Here is a 20779-nt window from a genome sequence, read left to right on the forward strand (position 1 = left end):
AAATGCAGAAATTTGCCTCATTTACGTTCCGTAGTGGTTATAATCCTCTCACTTTACGCTCCAAACGCTTTGTCTCCCTGTGACACGTTTGTTCCACGAAGAGGTACGGCTCATCTGTTCGTGCACGGTACGCGCAAATGCCGTGCGGGCCGGGCCTGCTCCAGGCCGGCAGGGGAAGGCAGGCGCTGGGGACCCCTCGGCGCTGCCTCCCCCCGCCGAGTGGCCGGGCCCGGGCGGCGGCGACACCGGCCCGGTTCCCGCCTGACGCAGGGTCGGAACGCCAGCCGTGCCCCCCCCCCTCCCCGGGGGCTGGCGGCCCAGGGGCGCGCTGCAGCCCCCGTCCTCCGAGGTTGTTAAGACGCGGCTGACAAGACCCCGAGCGGCCTGGCCGGGCCGCACGGGCGAGCTGGCAGCCGACGTAACCGCCGTGTACGAGGCTGGCGCCCTGCGCCCCCCTGAGCGGCGCCGGGGGGACCCGCCACGGGCCGCGCAGCCGCCGGGGCTGGTCGGGCGGCTGCCGCTGCCCCAGCGGAGCGGCCCGGGGTGCGGGGAGGCGCGCTGCCGCCTCTCCCGTCGCAGGCCGCCGTTTCTGGAGCGGGGGGGGCGGGACGCGGGAGTAGCTGCGCCGTGAGGAGGGAGGCAGGAGGCCGTCCCGGGGCAGCGGGCGGGGGGCGACGGGCCCGGGCCGCCGCGGGAGCCGCCAGCGGGGCCGGGGCGGCGACATCGTCCCGCCGCTCCCCAGCCGCGCCCCGCCCCGGCCCCGCCGCCGCCGGCGGTGGTGGTGCTCGGTCGGGCCGCGGCTGCGGGCCCGCCGCGGCAGCGGCATGGCGGGCGAGCGGGGGGCCGGCGTGCCCGCCGCCCTGGTACTGCTGCAGGCGCTACTGCTGGCCGCCGGCCGGCCGGCTCTCGCAGGTAGGGCTGCCCGCGGGCCGCCGCCATGGCGGGAGGCGGCGCTGGCCCCCGGGCCGGGCCGCCGGAAGGCACCTGCGACGGGCGGGGGAAGGGGCGGCCCGGCGCTGCCTGACCGGCACCCGCCGGCAGGGTGGGGAGGGGTGCCCCGGGCCGGGCCGGGCCTCCCGCTGCCGGGCTCCGGTGGGGATCGCCTGAGCGCTGGAGCGGGCGCCGGTGGCCCCGCGAAAGGGAGCGGCCCGCCAGAGGGTGCCCCGCAGCCCCGGCGTGGCGCGGAGCGCCGGGGGCGAAGTTCCCGGGCCGGCAGCAGCCGCAACCCTTCGGCGTCGGGCGGGAGGCTGCTGGGCTGCTGGTGCTTTGCCGCTCGCGACTGGCTTTGCTGAAAGCGGCCTCCCCCGGTGGTTGGGACAGCGGACATTTTGGCGAAGGCGTAGGTGTCCCCTTCCTCCTTTAAAGTGAAAGCCAAGCCTGTCAGCTCGGGTTTGAGCCTGTATTGATGCCTGTTAGCTTTCTACTGCTGAGGTGCTGGCTCTTGACAGAGCTAGATTTTCTAATAAAAACAAACAAATCCCAAGCATAATGCATGAACTCCCCCCTTTTTTACAATTGTAGTATATGATGGGGAAGGTGCTAAGGTACATGTGAGAATACTCCCCGTGATTCTTTCCCTGGCTTTGGCCTGCATGTGAACTAGCAGTCCTGACAGTAATTATCACCCAGCAGCTGTGGGTATCTATATTTTGGCATCCAAATTCAGCTGTCTTATGTCTGGCTTTTCAAACATGCCAAGGGCCTGCAGCTCTCACTGGTGGTGATGCACGTTAAGGTGCAGGTCTTGGGCAGTCACCAAAACCATTGGGATAGCCAAAAACTTCAACTGGAAATTTCTTCTTCATGTGGTCAGTCTTCAAGTTTATTATTTAAATACCTTTTTAAAATAATGGACCAGCAGGCAGTGGCAGAAATGTGCTTTTTCGTACTCTGCAATCCCGTGTGACACGAACCAGTTGCTGAAACTCCCTTTCTTTAGAAATGTCAAGCATCTTGTTGGTTTCTGTGATTGTAGAGTGGCTGTTTTTACTAGATCAGAAGACTAGAAACGAACTCCTAATATTTAATTGTAACTTTAAAAAGTGGTTTTCAATTCTTCAGAGATTAATGAAGACTGAGTTGGTAGTTCTTCTTACAGGATTAGTTTCAGACGTTACAGATGAAATAAGCCTCTCTTGTCTTTCCACAAAAGAATTTCAGTATGTGGAACTCTAAATAATGTTCTCACTAGTTTTGTGAACAAAAAGCCTGAGTGCAGGGTAGAGGGGATTTTTTTAGTGCTCATAGAGATGTCTCAGTTACTAAAGATATCAGGGAGATCTGATTGCCACTGAAATTTCTCTAGTAATAGCAGTGTTATCTTAAATGTCATGAAGAAGGGTTTGTCATTGCTGGCAGTAATATTAGGCCAACCAGTACTGCTTTGAAAACCTGAAGCTGACAAACCACTTCATGCCTCGCTGTTGCAGTAGCATCGTCCGTACCCAGTACTGTGGGCATTGCAAGGCAAAGCCAGAGCTAGAGGATACATTTCCAGACTGCGAGGTAGGAGCACCAGCAATGCAGCCTGCTGCTGCTTGTGCTAACCTAGGTACAGCACGTGCAGGATGCTCCGGCTGAGCTGCCTTTAAGCTGACCTCTGCCAGCCCATGTGGACTGGCATCACTACCAGGTGAGCTTTCTTTCCAGCTCTGCTTTCTTTCTCCAGCTGCTGCTATAGCTATAGCCATACCCAGAGATAGAGAGTTTGTGCTCCCAAAAATCTTAGAGTGAAATGGAAGACCAGTTGAAGGCTGGAAGAAAAAAAAAAAACCCACTAGCAGCTTCTTATAGGCAGTGAACTGAAATTAGGTGTTAAGTGGTTTTCCCAACTCTTCAGTGTGTTTTTATGATAGAACCAGAAATTAATGTCAGCTCTGTTCATTTGACATTCAGTGCCTTACAGGACTATCTTTTATCTGGAAATCATAGAATCATAGAATTTTGGGTTGGAAGTGACCTTTAGACATCATCTCTTCTGGTGTGTAAAGCCCTTGCAGATGCAACACAAGGGTATTCCTCACTGTGTACATTTTAGGTGAGTATAAGAGGCTTGCAGACTCGCATAGTGTTTGATTTACCCACAGAATCTCACTGTAAATCCTACACTGAAAACGTGTGAAAGGGCATTCCCAGTGAATCTGGTGGCTCCCTTTTCCACTTCCATTTTTCCTGTGCCCCTTATGTGCTGTGGTTGTCATCTGCTACCAGCTTAGATAAGACGACAAAGATGGAAGTAGTATTTTTTCCTTATGAAGTGTCCTATTTTGGTTCTTTGTTTTCTTTCTGTTATTCTGCTGCATTATTCTGCTGCTCTTTGTCCTGTAGCAAAGCTTCGTTAACCAAATTCCTGTTTTGTGAAGTATCAGCACTATGTTTTGGAGAGTGTAAGGTTTGTAAGCAAACCATGTTACCTAAGGTATTCTGTGGTACTGGTAGTGCTTTTCAGTCTCACCAGTTGAATTTGATCATATCTCTGATGCAGCAAGTACTGAATTAAAAAAGGAACATTGAAAATATCGTTCCATCTAGCTGTAAGAGAAAATAAAGAAGCCATGAGTGCATTTTTATTTATGAGGATATATTTTTTGAAGGTTTTTTTCCCCAGGTGCTTATTAGTAATTGCTGCTGAATCAGACTGTCACTTTTTCCTCCCCCTGCAGAAGTGAGAGGCATTGAGATTCATTATAAAAGACAGGACTATCATCAGCATCAGGTTACACCTGTGTAAAGGCAGTCTTCACTTCATCATGCTCATGAAGTTCTAGTTATTACTTTAAAGCCCATTCAATCTAGTTTTAATGGGCAGTCATGCAAACAAGATTTTCTAGCATAAGGTCAGGTTTTCAGCTACCAGCCTGATTCTATACTACTGTTCAGAAGCAAAAAGGCAAATATGAAATTAGTTTGAGAAAGTAATTGCTGTCAAATTTTATTTTTCTAACTGCTAGTTTACTTGAGCTTTGAATTACCATAACTGATCATCTTTGTAGAATATGCAGCTCCTGACAACATGAAACAGTATGGCAATTTCTGTTACTACTGGTGTTATATGTTAAAAAACAGTGATTTTTATCACTGATGTGCTATAAAATATATACAGACCTTTCCAAAGTTCCAACAACATGTTAGTCATGTAAGATGCTTTGCCTGATATAATTGTTTTTCAGTTACGACAGCTTCATATAACGAATTCCTTTTATCCTATCTTCATAGCATCCTTTTCATACCACTTGAAGTTTTTATCAGAAGCTTTAGTATAAATCACTTTTAGAGTAAGAGTGAGAGCTAGAACCTGGTATCTATTGCTCCAAAATATTTTTATATACCCTGAAGTTAGGATTCTCATATAGTCACAGTGGTTTCAAACATATTACTGGCAGATTCCAGGTGAAAGAAGGAAATACAACTAGATAGGGAAATAAATGTACACATCACAAGATTTCAGAACAGATACTTGCAGCATGTGAAAGAATCACTTTGGCTCAGTTGTTCTGATAAATGGTTCCTCGGCACAAAACTGAAACATGCTAATGCTAAAAATCAGGAGTAGAGTCAGCATTTGTATGCTAGGGAATTCACTTTGGAGAGGACTGACAGCTCTTCTGGTGATGCAGTGATTGAAGTCTTGGACCTGGGTGCAAAGATCTATTAGCTGGAAGGAGCTGGAGAAGTTGTTTGGTTCTGTGGGACAACTCTAAGCATGTTTATAGTGCAGAATGTAAGCCCATGCAATAATTGCGAATTTATTCTTTAATCTCTCATTCTGCCTTTTTTTCTGGCAGAGGGCTGTTAAAAGCTTATTACATTGGGTACCTGGAATTTGGTACTCTTTCACTAGTGTTCCCTCCCTTTGTCATCTGTCTCCACTTGTGCTCTACAATCAGAGTAAACAAGGCTTTTAAAAGTTATTAATATCACAACAGCTTATTTATATTTGGTATTAATAGGCTCTGAACACTTGCTTCCATCACTCATGTCCCATCCAAAGGGAGAGTCTTCCTATTATATTTATGTTAGAGATTGCGTGCTCTTTTCCCTGTGGCTTAGAGGAACAAAGTCAGGACCTGCGTATTTTATCTTAGAGCAGAAGTTTTTTGGGACTCGAGGCGTCTCTCATTGTTTGCCTAGCATTTAATGCATGAGGACACTTAATGAGGCTTCAAGCTGTACTTTTACATAGCCTGAAAGTATTTTTACTATGGGGAAACCTGCCTTTGTCTCTAGATTGCACAACCCCTCCACCTCTCACTGGAGCACCCTAAAAGACTTGGTAGTACAAAAGAAATGCATCGGTATGGAAAACAACTGCTCTGTTTTGAGAATGGAGGAACAAAGGTGGAGAGGGGGGCCAAAGTTATAGCACTTTGATTTCTCTACAGCCCTGTGATCTCTCACAGAATGTGCTTAGTAGTCTAACATTAGTGTGAAAAGGTCTGCTCTGCAAAAGGAAGGGTCACACCTTTTTTACCAACCACAGGGAAAAATGGGCTGCACTCTTAGCCAGAGCTTCTACTTGAACATCCAAAATAGTAGAGACTCAAAACCATCCAAATTTGTCAACAGACACAGAAAACCACTATTGTCTGGAAGATTAATCTTTATCTGAGTTTCCTGTGCCAGTTGATTTCTGTTTCTGTTATCCTTTTGTGGATGAGCTGCAGGGGACAGATCTTCAAGGTGCAAATCTCAGCTGGACAATGAGAAGCTTATTCATTCAAATAACTAAAACAGGTGTTGCCTCTAGGTATACTAGAGGTGATGAAGCCATTACCTCACCAGTCACAACTGATATTCTGTGCACTTGTTGCACTTTGTCTGAGTGTGCTGTTAGGAGGGATGAATTAACCTTTATTTTGACTTTGCATTTTCTTCACATATTTTCTTGAAGGAACATTGTACAGTTGGAGTATCTTAGGAGGGATGTGCATCAAACATCTAACCCATAAGGACCTTCTCTGTGTTTGGAGCTCCTAGATACCAGTGCACCACAGGACAACAGTAGATGATAACAGGTCCAAAACCAGTAAATGTGATTTCCACCCCCAACCACCCACCCCCTTTGCTTTCTTTTTAATTCCTTTTTATACAGCCAGCCTGTAGAGCTCACTGCACAGATTATTAGTGAGGCCACTGCAAGAACAGTGGTCTCAGCTGAGAAGTTACTGTGGCACAGAAGTGACTCTTGTCTTTGAAGTGGACAGTAAAAAAGCCAACAAAACTTCTGGATTTTGTAGAGGATCCTGACTGAAAATACATGGGCTGTGTTAGACTTAATCCTTTACTTTTATGATTTTATCTTTAACGACTAGTGTAATAGATTGCATGACTTTCCCTCTGCCTGGTAAAACGAGTTATGTATAGTTGTTTTCACAGCAGATTAGCAGGCTCCATGGGAACAGTTTGTCTGAGCAGCAGTAATTCTGTGGCCTAATTATGACATTTATTGTAGTGTTGAAAACAGAAGATCGATATATTGAGTATTAAAAGTCAACAAATGTTTTTGTCTACAACAGAAGGATTCAGGACATCTGAATATACTTTTTGGTGTTTTTCCTTACACTGTAAGGGCCCTGGCACTAATACCTCCTGAACATTTTGAAGACAAAAACATTGTCCAAATATTCGCTTACATGGCAATTACATAATTTTTCTTTTCTACTTAAAGGTCAAATTATTTATTTCATTTTTTGCATATAAAAGGGTGGATATTAAGGGCAGGAAAAGGATCTGGTAAAATGTGCCTCTTTTTCATCTGGCATGAATATAGAAAGCTTGATGGCTTACATGAGTATAAAAGTCTTTCTGGGTCACTGGTTCAGGCACAGTAGAGAAAGCCTTTCCATATGACTTTCTTTGGGAAGAAGATGTAAGAGGGATCCAAAGAAGGAGAATGTTGAGGTATGTGGAGCTTTGCTGTTTCCCGTCCGCAGTGGAGACCAAAAGGAGTTGAGCAGACATGAAGTCTGCATTAAATTACTTTCAATTAAGAAGTGAGTGTGGAATTGTGATTCCAAGATCATTGTTCTTCCTTATGATCCCTGTGCGTTGCTGAGAAGATATGTAATCTAGTCTGAAATGAGAAATATTGACAGAAGAAATGGTAAAAAAGAAAAAAAATCCACTCAGCTGTTTAGTCTTGTTGTTGGATGGATGTGCATAGCTCATGATAACTGTGTAGTGAGTCCGAATTTGGTTTCTTGTAGATATATTTCTGGGGTTGTTAGTTTTGGCAATGGAGAAGAGACAAGGCCTTTATTGCTTTGTGCCTTGAGTATAGAAACCAAGAGAAAAATAATTCAAGGTGTAGCTGTTGTATTTGATGGTGTTTTTAACACTAAAGAATGAAAGCTGAACAAAAGGATAAAATGCCAGCCTAATGCCATCATGAGATGACAAGTGAAGAACCTTTTGTTCTGTGATTATGAAGGCTTTTGCTGTGCCTGTTTTGGATTGTTGTGGTTACTTCTGACAAAGATGTTGTGGACAGAGCTGGTCAGGAATCTTCAGTAAAATTACTTGAAACAAAATTCTCAAAACTTAAACTTCCCATATAAATCTTATCTGTTAGAGGGAAATATTAGGAAGGTTTTATAGCCCCAATGTATTTCTAGTCAGTTGAGGGTTGGCTCTAAGGGCAAAGAGATTGGGATCACAAATTACCTAGTAATTTAGGTTGAACAAATCTTTAAATTGGCATCCCAGTGATCATGCCTTTATTTTTTTGAGCCTTTGTGTATCAGTGTCCGTATTCATGAAGGGATGTTACAGCTGATGTAAATTTGACTCTTACTCTCATCTGCTTCCACCTGTCTTTTCCCTTTGAGGCACAGGGCTGTTATAGAATAGGTTGTCTGCCCAGGCACTCCAAAGGAATTCGTTCCCCATGTGATATGCTGAATTCACCTGTTCCAGTAGCAAGGGAGCTTCAAGGCTGGTATTGTTGGTTGAACTCCACTTACTTTTCATAATGGTATGATTAACATCAGATGGTCCACGACAAAATGTCCCCTTTTCAAAAGCTGTGGCATCAGATTCATTTTGAGGTCACTCATAACACGTTTTCAGCCAGAAATCATTCTAAAAGTGTCCGCTCTAGGGCAACTTAATTCCTATACTATAATAACATGCTTCTTAGTTTGGTGGGTACTGAAGCAGAAATCATGCCAAGGTGCTGTAGGTGGTCTTGGCCCAAGATCTCATTTAGGGCTGGATCAGTGCCTAGGATGATGTTGAGTTTCCTGCCCCACCTTCAGTGATGGATTCTGACTCCGAAGTGTTTTATGGAAGGCAAAAGCTTAAACTTATATTTCTTTTTTCTTTTCCAGGAAATTAATATATAGTATAAACACCAAACTGTTTCCCAGTGGCACACTGCAAAATACTGACTCTGCAACTTCATTTCTAGTTATTCTAAATTGCACTTAATAATCCATGGATCAGTTTATCTTTCTGCTCAATTGCTTCCCCAAAAATCTAATGTGTTTTCCCTACATACTTGAGTCTAATGAAAATATAATGTCTTTAAAACTTATTTTCAAGTTCCATCAGCAGTCATTAGTTTTGATTCAGAAATTCACTAGTGAAATTTGGGGGCTCTGTTAACAGTGGTCATAATGAAACTTTCAGGACATTAACATCTGTGAAAGCTTTGGATTTCATGTGTTAATTTCTGAGGAACTTCACTGATAAAATTATAATGAAATCTCTCACTTGCCAGTTTTGTAGGGGTACTAGGTCGCAAAACAAACGCAAGGTCGCAAAACAAATGTAACTGCTTCTTGGAGTCTCAGTAAGGTGAGAAGGGTCTGTCTTCTCGAGGCGAAACCTTCTTGTACCGTAACATTATATTGATGTTCTGATGTTACTACAATGACTGAAGGAAACAGAGTAATCTTTTGATTAAGAGAGGTTATTTCAGACAGCTAGGTTATGCTTCCTGTGATCTTCAGGAAGACAGTATCTCTGTGCCTCATTTGCTGAGATGGAGGTCAGGGTAAGGACAATGTGCTGTAGTCCATCTGTGTGGTAGAACAGTGACAGTCCTGGCCACTGCCATAATATAAAAATTATAAACATTTAATCTGTTTCCTGGCTTATTAGTAAAATTTAGTCCTCACTTGTATTGGGGGTTTGTCTCTAGTTCTATTATTTCAATACTTGCTTTAAAAGGGAGGTCACAGAATCACAGAATCATTCAGGTTGGAAAAGACCCTTGGGATCATTGAGTCCAACCATCAGCCCTACTCTACAAAGTTCTCCCCTACACCATATCCCCCAACATCTCATCTAAACACCCCTTAAACACATCCAGGGATGGTGACTCCACCACCTCCCTGGGCAGCCTATTCCACTGTCTGACCACTCTTTCTGTGAAAAATTTTTTCCTAATGTCCAGTCTAAACCTCCCCTGTTGCAGTTTAAAGCCATTATCCCTTGTTCTGTCACTTGGGCCACAACAACCCCCAGCAGCGCTACAGGCTTGGGGAGGAGTGGCTGGAGAGCTGCCAGTCAGAGAGGGACCTGGGGGTGTTGATTGACAGCCGGCTGAACATGAGCCAGCAGTGTGCCCAGGTGGCCAAGAAGGCCAATGGTATCCTGGGTTGTGTCAGAAATAGCGTGGCCAGCAGGGACAGGGAAGGGATCTTACCCCTGTACTTGGCACTGGTGAGGCCGCACCTCGATTCTTGTGTTCAGTTTTGGGCCCCTCACTACAAAAAGGACATTGAATTACTCGAGCGTGTCCAGAGAAGGGCAACGAAGCTGGTGAAGGGTCTGGAGCACATGTCGTATGAGGAGCGGCTGAGGGAACTGGGGTTGTTTAGTCTGGAGAAGAGGAGACTGAGGGGAGACCTCATCGCCCTCTACAACTACCTGAAAGGAGGTTGCAGAGAGCTGGGGATGAGTCTCTTTAACGAAGTAACAAACGATAGGGCAAGAGGGAATGGCCTCAAATTGTGCCAGGGAAGGTTTAGACTGGATATTAGGAAGCATTTCTTTACAGAATGGGTTGTTAAGCATTGGAATGGGCTGCCCAGGGAGGTGGTGGAGTCCCCATCCCTGGAGGTGTTTAAGAGTAAGGCTGACTTAGCACTTACGGATATGGTGTAGTTGAGAACTGTCAGTGTTAGGTCAGTGATTGGACTGGATGATCTTCAAGGTCTTTTCCAACCTAGACGATTCTGTAATCACCTGTGAGAAGAGACCAGCACCAACCTCTCTACAATGTCGTTTCACGTAGTTGTAGAGAGTGATGAGGTCTCCCCTCAGTCTTCTCTTCTTCAAACTAAATGGTCCCAGCTCCTTCAATAGCTCCTCACAGGATCTGTTCTCCAGGCCCTTCACCAGCTTCGTTGTCCTCCTCTGCACTCGCTCCAGCACCTCGATACCTCTCTCGTATTAAGGTGCCCAAAACTGGACACAATACTCAAGGTGTGGCCTCACCAGTGCAGAGTACAAGGGGATGATCACCTCCCTACTTCTGCTGGTCACACTATTTCTAATACAAGCCAGGATGCTGTTGGCTTTCTTGGCCACCTGGGCACACTGCTGGCTCATGTTCAGCTGCTTGTCAGTTAGAACCCCCAGATCCTTCTCTTCCACACAGCTCTCCAGCCACACCTCCCCAAGCCTGTAGCGATGCATGGGATTGTTGTAGCCCAAGGGCAAGACCTGACACTTGGCTTTGTTGAAGCTCATCCCGTTGACGTTGGCCCACCTATCCAAGCTATCCAAGTCTCTCTGTAGTGCCTCCCTATCTTCATGCATATCAACACTCCCACTTAACTTGGTGTCATCTGCGAACTTACTGATGATACACTCTATGTCCTTATCAAGATCATCAATAAAGATGTTGAACAGAAATGGTCCCAACACCAAGCCCTGAGAAACACCACTTGTGACCGGCCGCCAGCTGGATTTAGCTCCATTGACCACCACTCTCTGGGACCGTCCATCCAGCCAGTGCTTGACCCAGCAGACCGTTCGCTCATCCAGGCCATGAGCAGCCAGTTTTTTACGAGAATTCTATGGGGAACTGTGTCGAATGCTTTTTGAAAATCCAGGTAGATAATATCGACAGTTTTTCCCTCGTCCAATAGTTAGGCCATCTTGTCATAGAAGGAGATCAGGTTTGTCAGGCAGGACCTGCCTTTCATAAACCCATGCTGACTAGGCCTGATCCCATGGTTGTCCATTATAGACTTTTAATGGCACTCAAGATGACCTGCTCCATGACCTTCCCTGGCACTGAGGTCAGACTGACAGGTCTATAGTTTCCTGGATCCTCCTTTCTGCCTCTCCTGTAGATTGGTGTCACATTTGCCACCCTCCAGTCCAATGGGACCTCCCCAGTTAGCCATGACTTCAGGTAAATCATGGAAAGCGGCTTGGCGAGCACATCTGCCAACTCTTTCAGCACCCTTGAGTGTAACCCATCAGGTCCCACAGACTTGTGTGCATCCAAGTGCTGTAGCAGGTCTCTGATCCCTTCCTCTTCAACTGTGCTGACCTCAACCTGCTTCCCCTTGCCATCTCCCAGCTCATGAGGCTGGGTGTCCAGGGAACAGCCAGTTCCACTGCTAAAGACTGAGGCAGAGTAGGCATTGAGCACCTCAGCCTTTTCCTCATCTTTAGTTACCATGTTTCCGTCTGCATCCAATAAAGGGGGGAGATTTTCCCTAATCCTCCTTTTGCCATTAATGAATTTATAGAAACATTTTTTATTATCCTTAACAGCTGTAGCCAGGTTGAGCTCTAGCTGCGCTTTGGCTCTCCTAATGCTCTCCCTGCATAGCTTCACTACATCTTTATAGTCTTCGTGAGAGACCTGCTTCCTCTTCCAAAGGTTGTAGATTCTCCTTTTGTTCTTGAGATCCAGCCAAAGGTCCCTGTTTAGCCAGGCCGGTCTCCTTCCCCGCCTGCTTGTTTTTCAGCACGTGGGAACAGCCTGCTCCTCTGCCTTTAAGACTTTGCCCTTCTTGAAATATGTCCAGCCTTCCTGGACTCCCATATCCTTCAAGGCAGTCTCCTAAGGGATTTTGTTAATCAGTCTTTTGAACAGGTCAAAGTTTGCCCTCTGGAAGTCTTAAGGTGGCAGTTTTACTAACCCCTCTCTTTGTTTCTCCGAGGATTGAAAACTCAATCATCTCATGATCACTGCACCCCAGATGCCCTCCAACCTTTACTTCCCCCACAAGCTCTTCCCTGTTCACAAGAAGCAGGTCCAGGAGGGCGCCTTCCCTTGTTGGCTCACTCACCAGCTGCGTGAGGAAGTTATCCTCCACACATTCCAGGAACCTCCTGGATTGTTCCCTCTCTGCTGTGCTGTGACCCCAGCAGATACCCGGGAGGTTAAAGTCCCCCACAAAAACAACAGCAAGTGACTGCGAGATTTCTCCCAACTGTTTATAGAAAGCTTCATCCACCTCACTGCTTTGTTTGGGAGGTCTACAGCAGACTCCCACAGCAAGGTCTGATTTACTGGCCCTTAACCTAATCCAAACACTCTCAACCCCGTCATCACTACACTTGTTTTCTGAGCTCTCATAGCATTCTCTAACATACAGGGCCACGCACCACCTCTCCTTCCCTGTCTATCCCTCCTGAAGAGCTTGTAGCCATTGATAGTGGCACTCCAGTTGTGTGAGGCATCCCACCACGTTTCTGTGATAGCTACTATGTCATAGTTCTTGTGCTGCATCATGGCTTCAAGCTCCCCCTGTTTGTTGCTCATACTGCGTGCATTGGTATAGATGCACTTGAGATGAGCTAATGAATCCAACACCTTTTTGTGTGTGTGGGCCCCATTTCCTACCAGACCCTTCTCAGGTGCTTCCATGATTTCTAAACATCTATCCCTTCTCTCAAATGAAATGACAGAGGGAGAGCCCTCACTAGTCTACCATCCTTCAAGCCTTGAAGTGCTTCCCTTGAGCTTATTCCTAACAGGCCCAGTTATCTCCCCCTCCCCCCTCATATCTAGTTTAAAGTCTAGTTTAGGTCTTTCTTTATTAACACCACAGTAGTAACATTTCTAAGTACGACAAATGGCATTGGTTCCCTTACTGCATAGCTTTTATGGAAGACCCGTAAGATATATTAGAGCTATTTGATGAAAGCTTCTTTTATGCTAGAAGTAAACTGGTGGGGAAGACTTCTTTATTGTCCAACTTGGAACCAATTTTTCTATACACAGTGGTGACTCTTCCTTTGCAAAGAATATGTGTGCTTCAATAATCTAAAAATCTTTCCTGTGTTTCTCTGTGTACCTAATACAACACACTATTACATAGGTTTTGGCTGTGGGGTTTGCTGAAATCTTATTCTTGGGAAAGCCACCTAGAATTTTTATGTATACTACAGCAAATTTTTAGATACTATTAATGATTGTTTCATGAAACAGCTGGTTCACAGGATCTTTGATTTGGTAGTCTGTAATGTGTAGAATCCAGTTCAGAGTCTGAGTTAAAGCCACACTTCATAAGCATCATCAGAGTGTATTAGATTCAGCAGAGGGACAGCTAATGTAGAGACAGGAAGAATTAACCTCAAAAGTCCTCTGCAGTTAAACTTAATTTTAAAAAGAACTGTGTTAAAATGAGAAAATTGTCTCAGAATGAAGCTAAAAGCTGCAAAATAAATATTTAACTGGTAACATTCTTAAAGAGTTGTGTCCAAACACAGCTGAAAGCATCGTAAATCTTGGCATATGTAATGTGAAAATAGACAGGCTTGAAAAAAAAGAAAGGTCAGGTATCAGCTAGCTGAAGGAATCGAAGCTTTTGTGGAATCCCTTTTAAATACATAAAGAACCAAAACCCTGCAGAGGGTCTGTGCAGCCAGTTGATTAAGTTATTAGTATAAAAGAAGCACTCAGAAAGGGCATGGCTACTGTAGAGAAGCTGAACAAAATTGTGTTTACTGCTAATTGGGAAGATTACCAAACTGAAATTCCTTTTTTTGGGGGGGCATGAGAGGGCTTGACCTAAAAACATTCAGGGATGAAGTTGCTTACTTGCTAAGTGTAGCATCTGATCTCATGCTTTAAACTCCCTGGCTACCTGAAGCTTGGAGGGTGCCAAATTTTATGTCAGTATTTAAAACAAGAATGACCAGCCTGACATCCATACCATTCAAATTTATAGATACTGTAACAAAGGATAAAAGATGCAGAAGTAAGTAGGATCAACTTGAGAAGAGTCAGTAAGACTTCTTTAAAGATAAGTTCTGCATTATAAACCTCTTGGAGTTTACTTGATGGGGGCGGGAAAGGTGGCTAAGATTTAGATTCCCAAAAGGCTTTTGGTAAAGTTTGACATCAAAGGCTTTTGACCAGCCATTGGATGGGAATGCAGTAATGGATTAAATGGTAGGAGGAAGGGTAAAAATTTGATTTTTTTGCATAGGAGGGAATTTACCAGCAGAGTTTTTGAGGGTTTGGTCTTGGGATCTGGGCTGTTCAGTATAATTATAATGGGTATGGTAAAGGGACTGAGTAGTCAAATGAGAAAGTTTGTTGGTGTTACTGTTCTTAAAGGCAGAAGAGAGGAGAATAGAGTGAAGGAGGCCTGTACAGAACTGAGTGACTGGCCACAGGGCAGCAGGGATGGTTGGAGGCTGCATACAGGAAACAAGAGGGCACTTCAGCCTGGAAGAGAGATGGATAAGAACATACAAAAGAATCATGGAGATGGCAGGAGACCTGTGGGTCTTCCCATCAGAGATGACAGAGGATGTCTCTAATGGAGATGTAAGAACATGTTGTAGATGAAGTTGTTTCTAAAGAGAAACTAGAGAAGTACTTCAGAGAGAAATCCTTTGACAGTTACAAAATAGACTGTGACAAGCTCAGGAAAACACCTGAAAAAAAAAATAATTGGAAGAGTATTCGAAGGAAAGTATTAAGTATGATTGCACTATTCTTACGATTCTCTGTCATCACTGTTGGAGGTAGAGTACTGGGCTGTATTCACTGGTGTCTATAAGGCCATTGGGCTCTTATCCAGGTACCTGGACTGGTGAATTTGATATATGAGATTCATTTTCATTCATACATAAATGAGTATATAGAGAGTTAATGTAAGGGTTTTTTTATATATTTAGCTGTACGTAAGACAGATTTTTTTTGTTTGTGACTACATCTCCTGTTTGTTTTCCTTTCTTTCAGTATCGTTTTATGGTAATAGCTTTGTGGAGTTGAACGTGACAGAAGCATCCTCTCAGACATCCTTACAGTTGCGGTTTCGAACAAGCAAGCCGCATGGGCTGCTTTTTCTTGCAGCTGGGAAGAAGGATTATTGTTTAATGGAGCTATGCTCAGGAAATTTACAGGTATGATTTATAATTGTAGCTGAAAAGATATGTGTAGCCTGTATTGTTCAGTGCTTCTCTTTAAGCTGTTATCTATAACAATTCCAAAAGTTTATGCTTAAAAAAATGGAAAAATCACATAATATAATTGACAATTTCAAAATATGCTATTTATTTCTTACAATGGCAGTTATTAAAATTGACCTCTCAAAGCCTTTGAGATCTCTAGATCTTAAGATCATTGTGTTCAAAGCATGAAGTTCAGTAAAGACAGAATTTCAGATCTGAGGATGTTAGTGTCATAGAAAATGTTTAGATCCAAATAATAGTTTTTCTGCAAGGTAAGTTCTTGAAAGATCGTTGTCACTTGGGTTCTCAGGACTTGTTGGTCCTACCAGAACTGCAGAGGGGTCCATTCCCTGTTCTGCAGTTATTCAAGTCATATTTGTAATGTCAAGTAAACCTACACAAAATTTTAATGGGATTTTATTTTTTCCATTATATTTTATAAATGAAGTGTTTAATATGAAAATTTATTAAAATTAATGCATTAACTATATATTAATACATGATTGTGAAAAATACCACTTTGGATTGTGATAGTTAAAATTCTCTCTCTTGCAGTTGAGAATTAACTTTGGCGTGGGGGAGCAAGTACTGCGTTCTCAGCAAAGATCTCAGCTGAATGATTTAGCTTGGCACCTCGTTGAACTACATCATAAACATGATAATGTCACATTGGTAATTGATAACCATGATAGAACTAGTGCAAAAATGCCTGGAATTCTTTATGAATTAAATATTGATTATGGATTCTACTTAGGTGGTACTAATAAACTTGATGTTCCCTACCTTGTTGAAGCAGTACCCGGTTTTCGAGGATGTATCGATGATGTGTTGTTCAATCAGCTAGACATTCTGATGCCTTTGAGACCTTCTCCTGGTTTTAAAAATGTCCATGAAGTTTTGGTGGGATGCAGTGATGAATTCTTCGCAGGTGAAGATGAACCCATTAGTTTCTTCAGTTCCAGATCCTATGTTTCTTTCCCATCATGGAATGTTGATGATGAGGGAATCTTGGAGTATACATTGCAAACCTCAGCTGCACGTGGCTTGCTGCTTTACCATCCTGGGCAAGCAGGAGATTTCATTGCAATGGAAATAGAAGATGGATTAATTAAAGCCTATGTTGGAAAACATAAAAGTAGAACCCAGCTTTCCTCTCGTAGGTCAGTTAATGATAGTCATTGGCACTATGTTGAACTGAGATTTACTGCAGGATATTTGCAGCTGACTTTGGATGAAGACATTGTGAAAAAATCATTGCCTCCCCACAGTAAGCTGCCGCTTCTGAAGGGGTCTCTCTTTGTAGGTGGTGTAGACGACACCACACGATCAGAAGTGATTAAGTTAGAGCTTATCTCAGTGTCTGGGAAGTATGCCAGAGGAGGATCCTTTAAAGGTTGCTTAAGAGACCTGAAAGCCAATTCAGAAAAGAAATCGCTGAAGAATGTTCTTGTAACAAAGGACGTTTCAGCTGGATGTGAAACGGAAAGTGCTTTTAATACAAATCTTTCTTTAGAGATGGCTGTAAAGAACCCTACTGTGAAAGCAGCCCCAACATTTGCCATTTCCCCTGAAAGCCCTGTCTCTCTGGGCAAGGAAGACAAACGCCACCTTTTAGTTCTAAGTAATTTGGTTGTACTAGAGGGTGGACAAGCTTCACTTGAACCTAAACATATTAAAGTCAACTTAGACTTTCAGAAATTAGGAATTCATCAATCACAAATTCTTTTTGAAATAAAGGAACCACCCTCTCATGGAGACCTGAAACTAGATGTTGAACCAGCGCAGGAAGTAAATACATTCACTATGCAGGATGTGTGGCAAGGGAAGATTCTTTATGTCCATGATGGCTCTGAGGGCACTTATGATTATTTTAATTTCTCCATTTCTGCCAGCAGTGAGAATATTGTTGCTCCATATTTGCAAGGAAATGAGCAGCATGTATTTAGCATTACAATCACCCCAGTAAATGATGCGCCTGAGATCACACTTCCCAAGGGAAACTTGCTTCTTCTCTTAGAGAGCTCAAAGAAACGTTTGACTAGTGATCTGATAAGAGTTCTAGACAGGGATACGGATCCTGTGGATCTCTGTCTTTCAGTGCTTGGAAATCTGAATGCAGATGCAGGATTTTTAGAAAATTCAAAGCATCCTGGAAAAGCTATTACTACATTTTCTAATGAAGACTTAAGAGAAGGCACTGTTTTCTTTGTCCACACAGGCGTCAAAAACTCAAGGATTGTTCTGAGGGCAAGTGATGGTGAGAAGGTGAGCAACACTGTTGTGTTACGTGTCATGGCAGTTCCTTTGAATTACAGAGTTGTCAACAACTCAGGAATAAAACTACTCCAAGGTGTTACAGCTCTGATCACACCTAGGCATCTGGCAGTTGAAACAGATGCCAGCCTTCAGGACCTGGAGATACGCTACGAGATCACAGAGCCACCCCAGTTTGGGGAGGTCCAAAGGCAGCATTCAAGGGGGGAATGGAAGCGAGTCAGCTCTTTTTCTCAACGCTCTGTTCAGCGCAGTCGTGTGAGATACTGTAGCACTTATAAAGAAATTCAGCTGGAAAACGTTACTGACCAATTTAAATTCAAAGTTAGCATAGGAAACAGAATGAGTGAAGAGCACGTGTTTCCAGTCAAAGTGAAATGGTTAAGGTACAGTTTATTGAAACATACTCCTCTAGAAATTGAAAAATCAAAAAAGAATTACTTGAATTCAGATAATCTCTTTGCTGTGATTGTGGATCTAGAAATACCTGAAGATGAACTTCATTTTAAATTGCTCTCCCTGCCAAAGAATGGACAGATACTGCTTAATGACCAGCCTTTGAAAAAAGACTCAGTCTTTAGCCAGAAAGATATTACTGATCAAAAAGTGGCATATGAATTAATCAGCAGATACCATGAAGACAACTGTGATTCATTTAGATTCCTCATTTCTACAAAGTATCTGGAATCAAATTTGTACAACTTTGAAGTCTACATCAAATCAGATTTCAGAAACATTATTTTGACTAACAATGGCCTGACTGTTACTGAAGGTGAAGGAGAGTTAATAACAAGCACGAAATTGTTTGTACGAACACTGGATAAGAAAACTTTCCAATATAAAGTTACACAGTTTCCGAAGCATGGGAAATTAAAACTCATTAATTTTTCAGGCTCATTCGAGAGTAATGATAATCTCACCACTTTCACTAACACAGATATAACTGATAAACGCCTTATGTATGTGCATGATGATTCTGAGACAGTGTTTGATGAATTTCTTGTCAGAGCTTCCAGTGAAGATCCAGAAGTAGAACCTTTGTCAGTAGAAATTAAATTCAACATTTCTGTCCAGCTGAAGAATGATGAAAAACCAGTACGTGTAATTGATAAGATATTTAACATAGTGAGAAATGGGCAGCGATTATTAACATTGGCAGATCTTTGCTATCACGATCCTGATTCTGATTTTGATGATGGGCAATTGCTATATACTAGACGTGGCATTTCCAATGGGGACTTGGTGCTAACAAATGATACTTCGCACAGACTCTACCAGTTCAAACAAGTGGATCTGGAGCAAAAGCAAGTACTGTTTATACACCGTGGTGCAGATTTTGGGCGTTTCGTGCTCTTTGTGACAGATGGCAAGCACTATACCTCTTCACTTCTAGAAGTTAGTGCCACTGATCCGTATGTTAGGTTGGCAAATAATACAGGCTTGTTGGTTCAAAAGGGAAAAGAGGAAACTGTTACAACAGCTAACCTAAGTGCTATTACAAACCAAGACATAAGAAATGATCATGAGCTTACATATGAGATATTCTCCTTCCCAAAATATGGAAGAATATATGTAAATAATCTATTAATGGATTCCTTTACTCAACTTGATCTGATAAAGGGGTATGTAACCTACAGGCATGATGACAGCAACAACCTTACTGACACATTTAACTTTACAGTCCATGCTAGAGATGCCCATCTGGATGCTGGAGTGCATGTTCGCATATATTTGGAAAGTCATCAGTGGCCACCAAGAATTGTGAACAAAAACAATCTCTTGGTTGAAGAAGGAAAACCAGTTAAAATCAGTAAAGGAAAACTGCAAGTAAGTTAACCGTGTTGTCTGTTTCTCCAGCCTTGCAGCAAGTTTTCTTCACTGCTTTCTCAGCCATTGCAGTGTCTTTAGTCTGTCTTCTCTTTAACTCCTTCTAGTTTGCACTAATATGACTGCATTCTGGACGCTTAATTTTGGAGAGACCGACACTAGCAAGCTTCCATTTCTAGAAGGGAAAACTGGTTATGTTCAAGAAAAAGGCTGGCCATAGTCTTTGACTCCTTTACATATTGGTGCTTCAGAAAGTTAAGATTTGGAAATGCTACACCTGTATATTTGTTTGAGTTGTGACAATTATTGGTGCTTCATGTATCATTCTTCACAGAATCACAGAATCACAGAATCACCTAGGTTGGAAAGGACCTTAAAGATCATCTAGTCCAACCGTTAACCTGACAGATCCCAACTACACCAGATCCCCAAGCACTATGTCGACCCTACCCTTAAACACCTCCAGGGATGGGGACTCCACCACCTCCCTGGACAGCCCATTCCAACACCTAACAACCCGTTCTGTAAAGAAATGCTTCCTAATATCCAGTCTAAACCATCCCTGGTGCAATTTGAGGCCATTCCCTCTTGTCCTATCACTTGTTACTTGGTTCAAGAGACTCATTGCCAGCTCTCTGCAACTTCCCTTCAGGTAGTTGTAGAGGGCGATGAGGTCTCCCCTCAGCCTCCTCTTCTCCAGACTAAACCCCCCCAGTTCCCTCAGCCGCTCCTCTTACGACATGTGCTCCAGACCCTTCACCAGCTTCGTTGCCCTTCTCTGGACACGCTCGAGTAATTCAATGTCCTTTTTGTAGTGAGGGGCCCAAAACTGAACACAAGAATCGAGGTGCGGCCTCACCAGTGCCAAGTACAGGGGTAAGATCCCTTCCCTGTCCCTGCTGGCCACGCTATTTCTGACACAACCCAGGATACCATTGGCCTTCTTGGCCACCTGGGCACACTGCTGGCTCATGTTCAGCCGGCTGTCAATCAACACCCCCAGGTCCCTCTCTGACTGGCAGCTCTCCAGCCACTCCTCCCCAAGCCTGTAGCGCTGCTGGGGGTTGTTGTGGCCCAAGTGCAGCACCCAGCATTTGGCCTTATTGAAACTCCTACAGTTGACCTTAGCCCATCGCTCCAGCCTGTCCAGATCTCTCTGTAGAGCCTCCCTACCCTCGAGCAGATCAACACTCCCACCCAACTTGGTGTCATCTGCAAACTTACTGAGGGTGCACTCGATCCCCTCGTCTAGATCATCAATAAAGATGTTAAACAGGAGTGGCCCCAAAACCGAGCCCTG

The 20779-nt window shown here is 43.9% G+C and overlaps 1 protein-coding gene across 1 annotated transcript in view; it reads left to right on the forward strand.

Moving 5' to 3' along the window:
• The first annotated feature begins 766 nt into the window (after positions 1–766).
• The window catches only part of LOC141937907 (chondroitin sulfate proteoglycan 4-like), a 47550-nt gene continuing 27537 nt past the window's right edge, over positions 767–20779 (forward strand). Inside the window, exons 1-3 of the mRNA XM_074856213.1 lie at positions 767–912; positions 15167–15330; positions 15934–19479. Of these exons, the coding sequence (XP_074712314.1) occupies positions 825–912; positions 15167–15330; positions 15934–19479 (3798 nt within the window). The 5' untranslated portion in view covers positions 767–824. The remainder of the gene's footprint in view (positions 913–15166; positions 15331–15933; positions 19480–20779) is intronic.

The sequence above is a fragment of the Strix uralensis genome, chromosome Z, assembly GCF_047716275.1.
Source record: "Strix uralensis isolate ZFMK-TIS-50842 chromosome Z, bStrUra1, whole genome shotgun sequence".
NCBI classification, from domain to species: Eukaryota; Metazoa; Chordata; class Aves; order Strigiformes; family Strigidae; genus Strix; species Strix uralensis.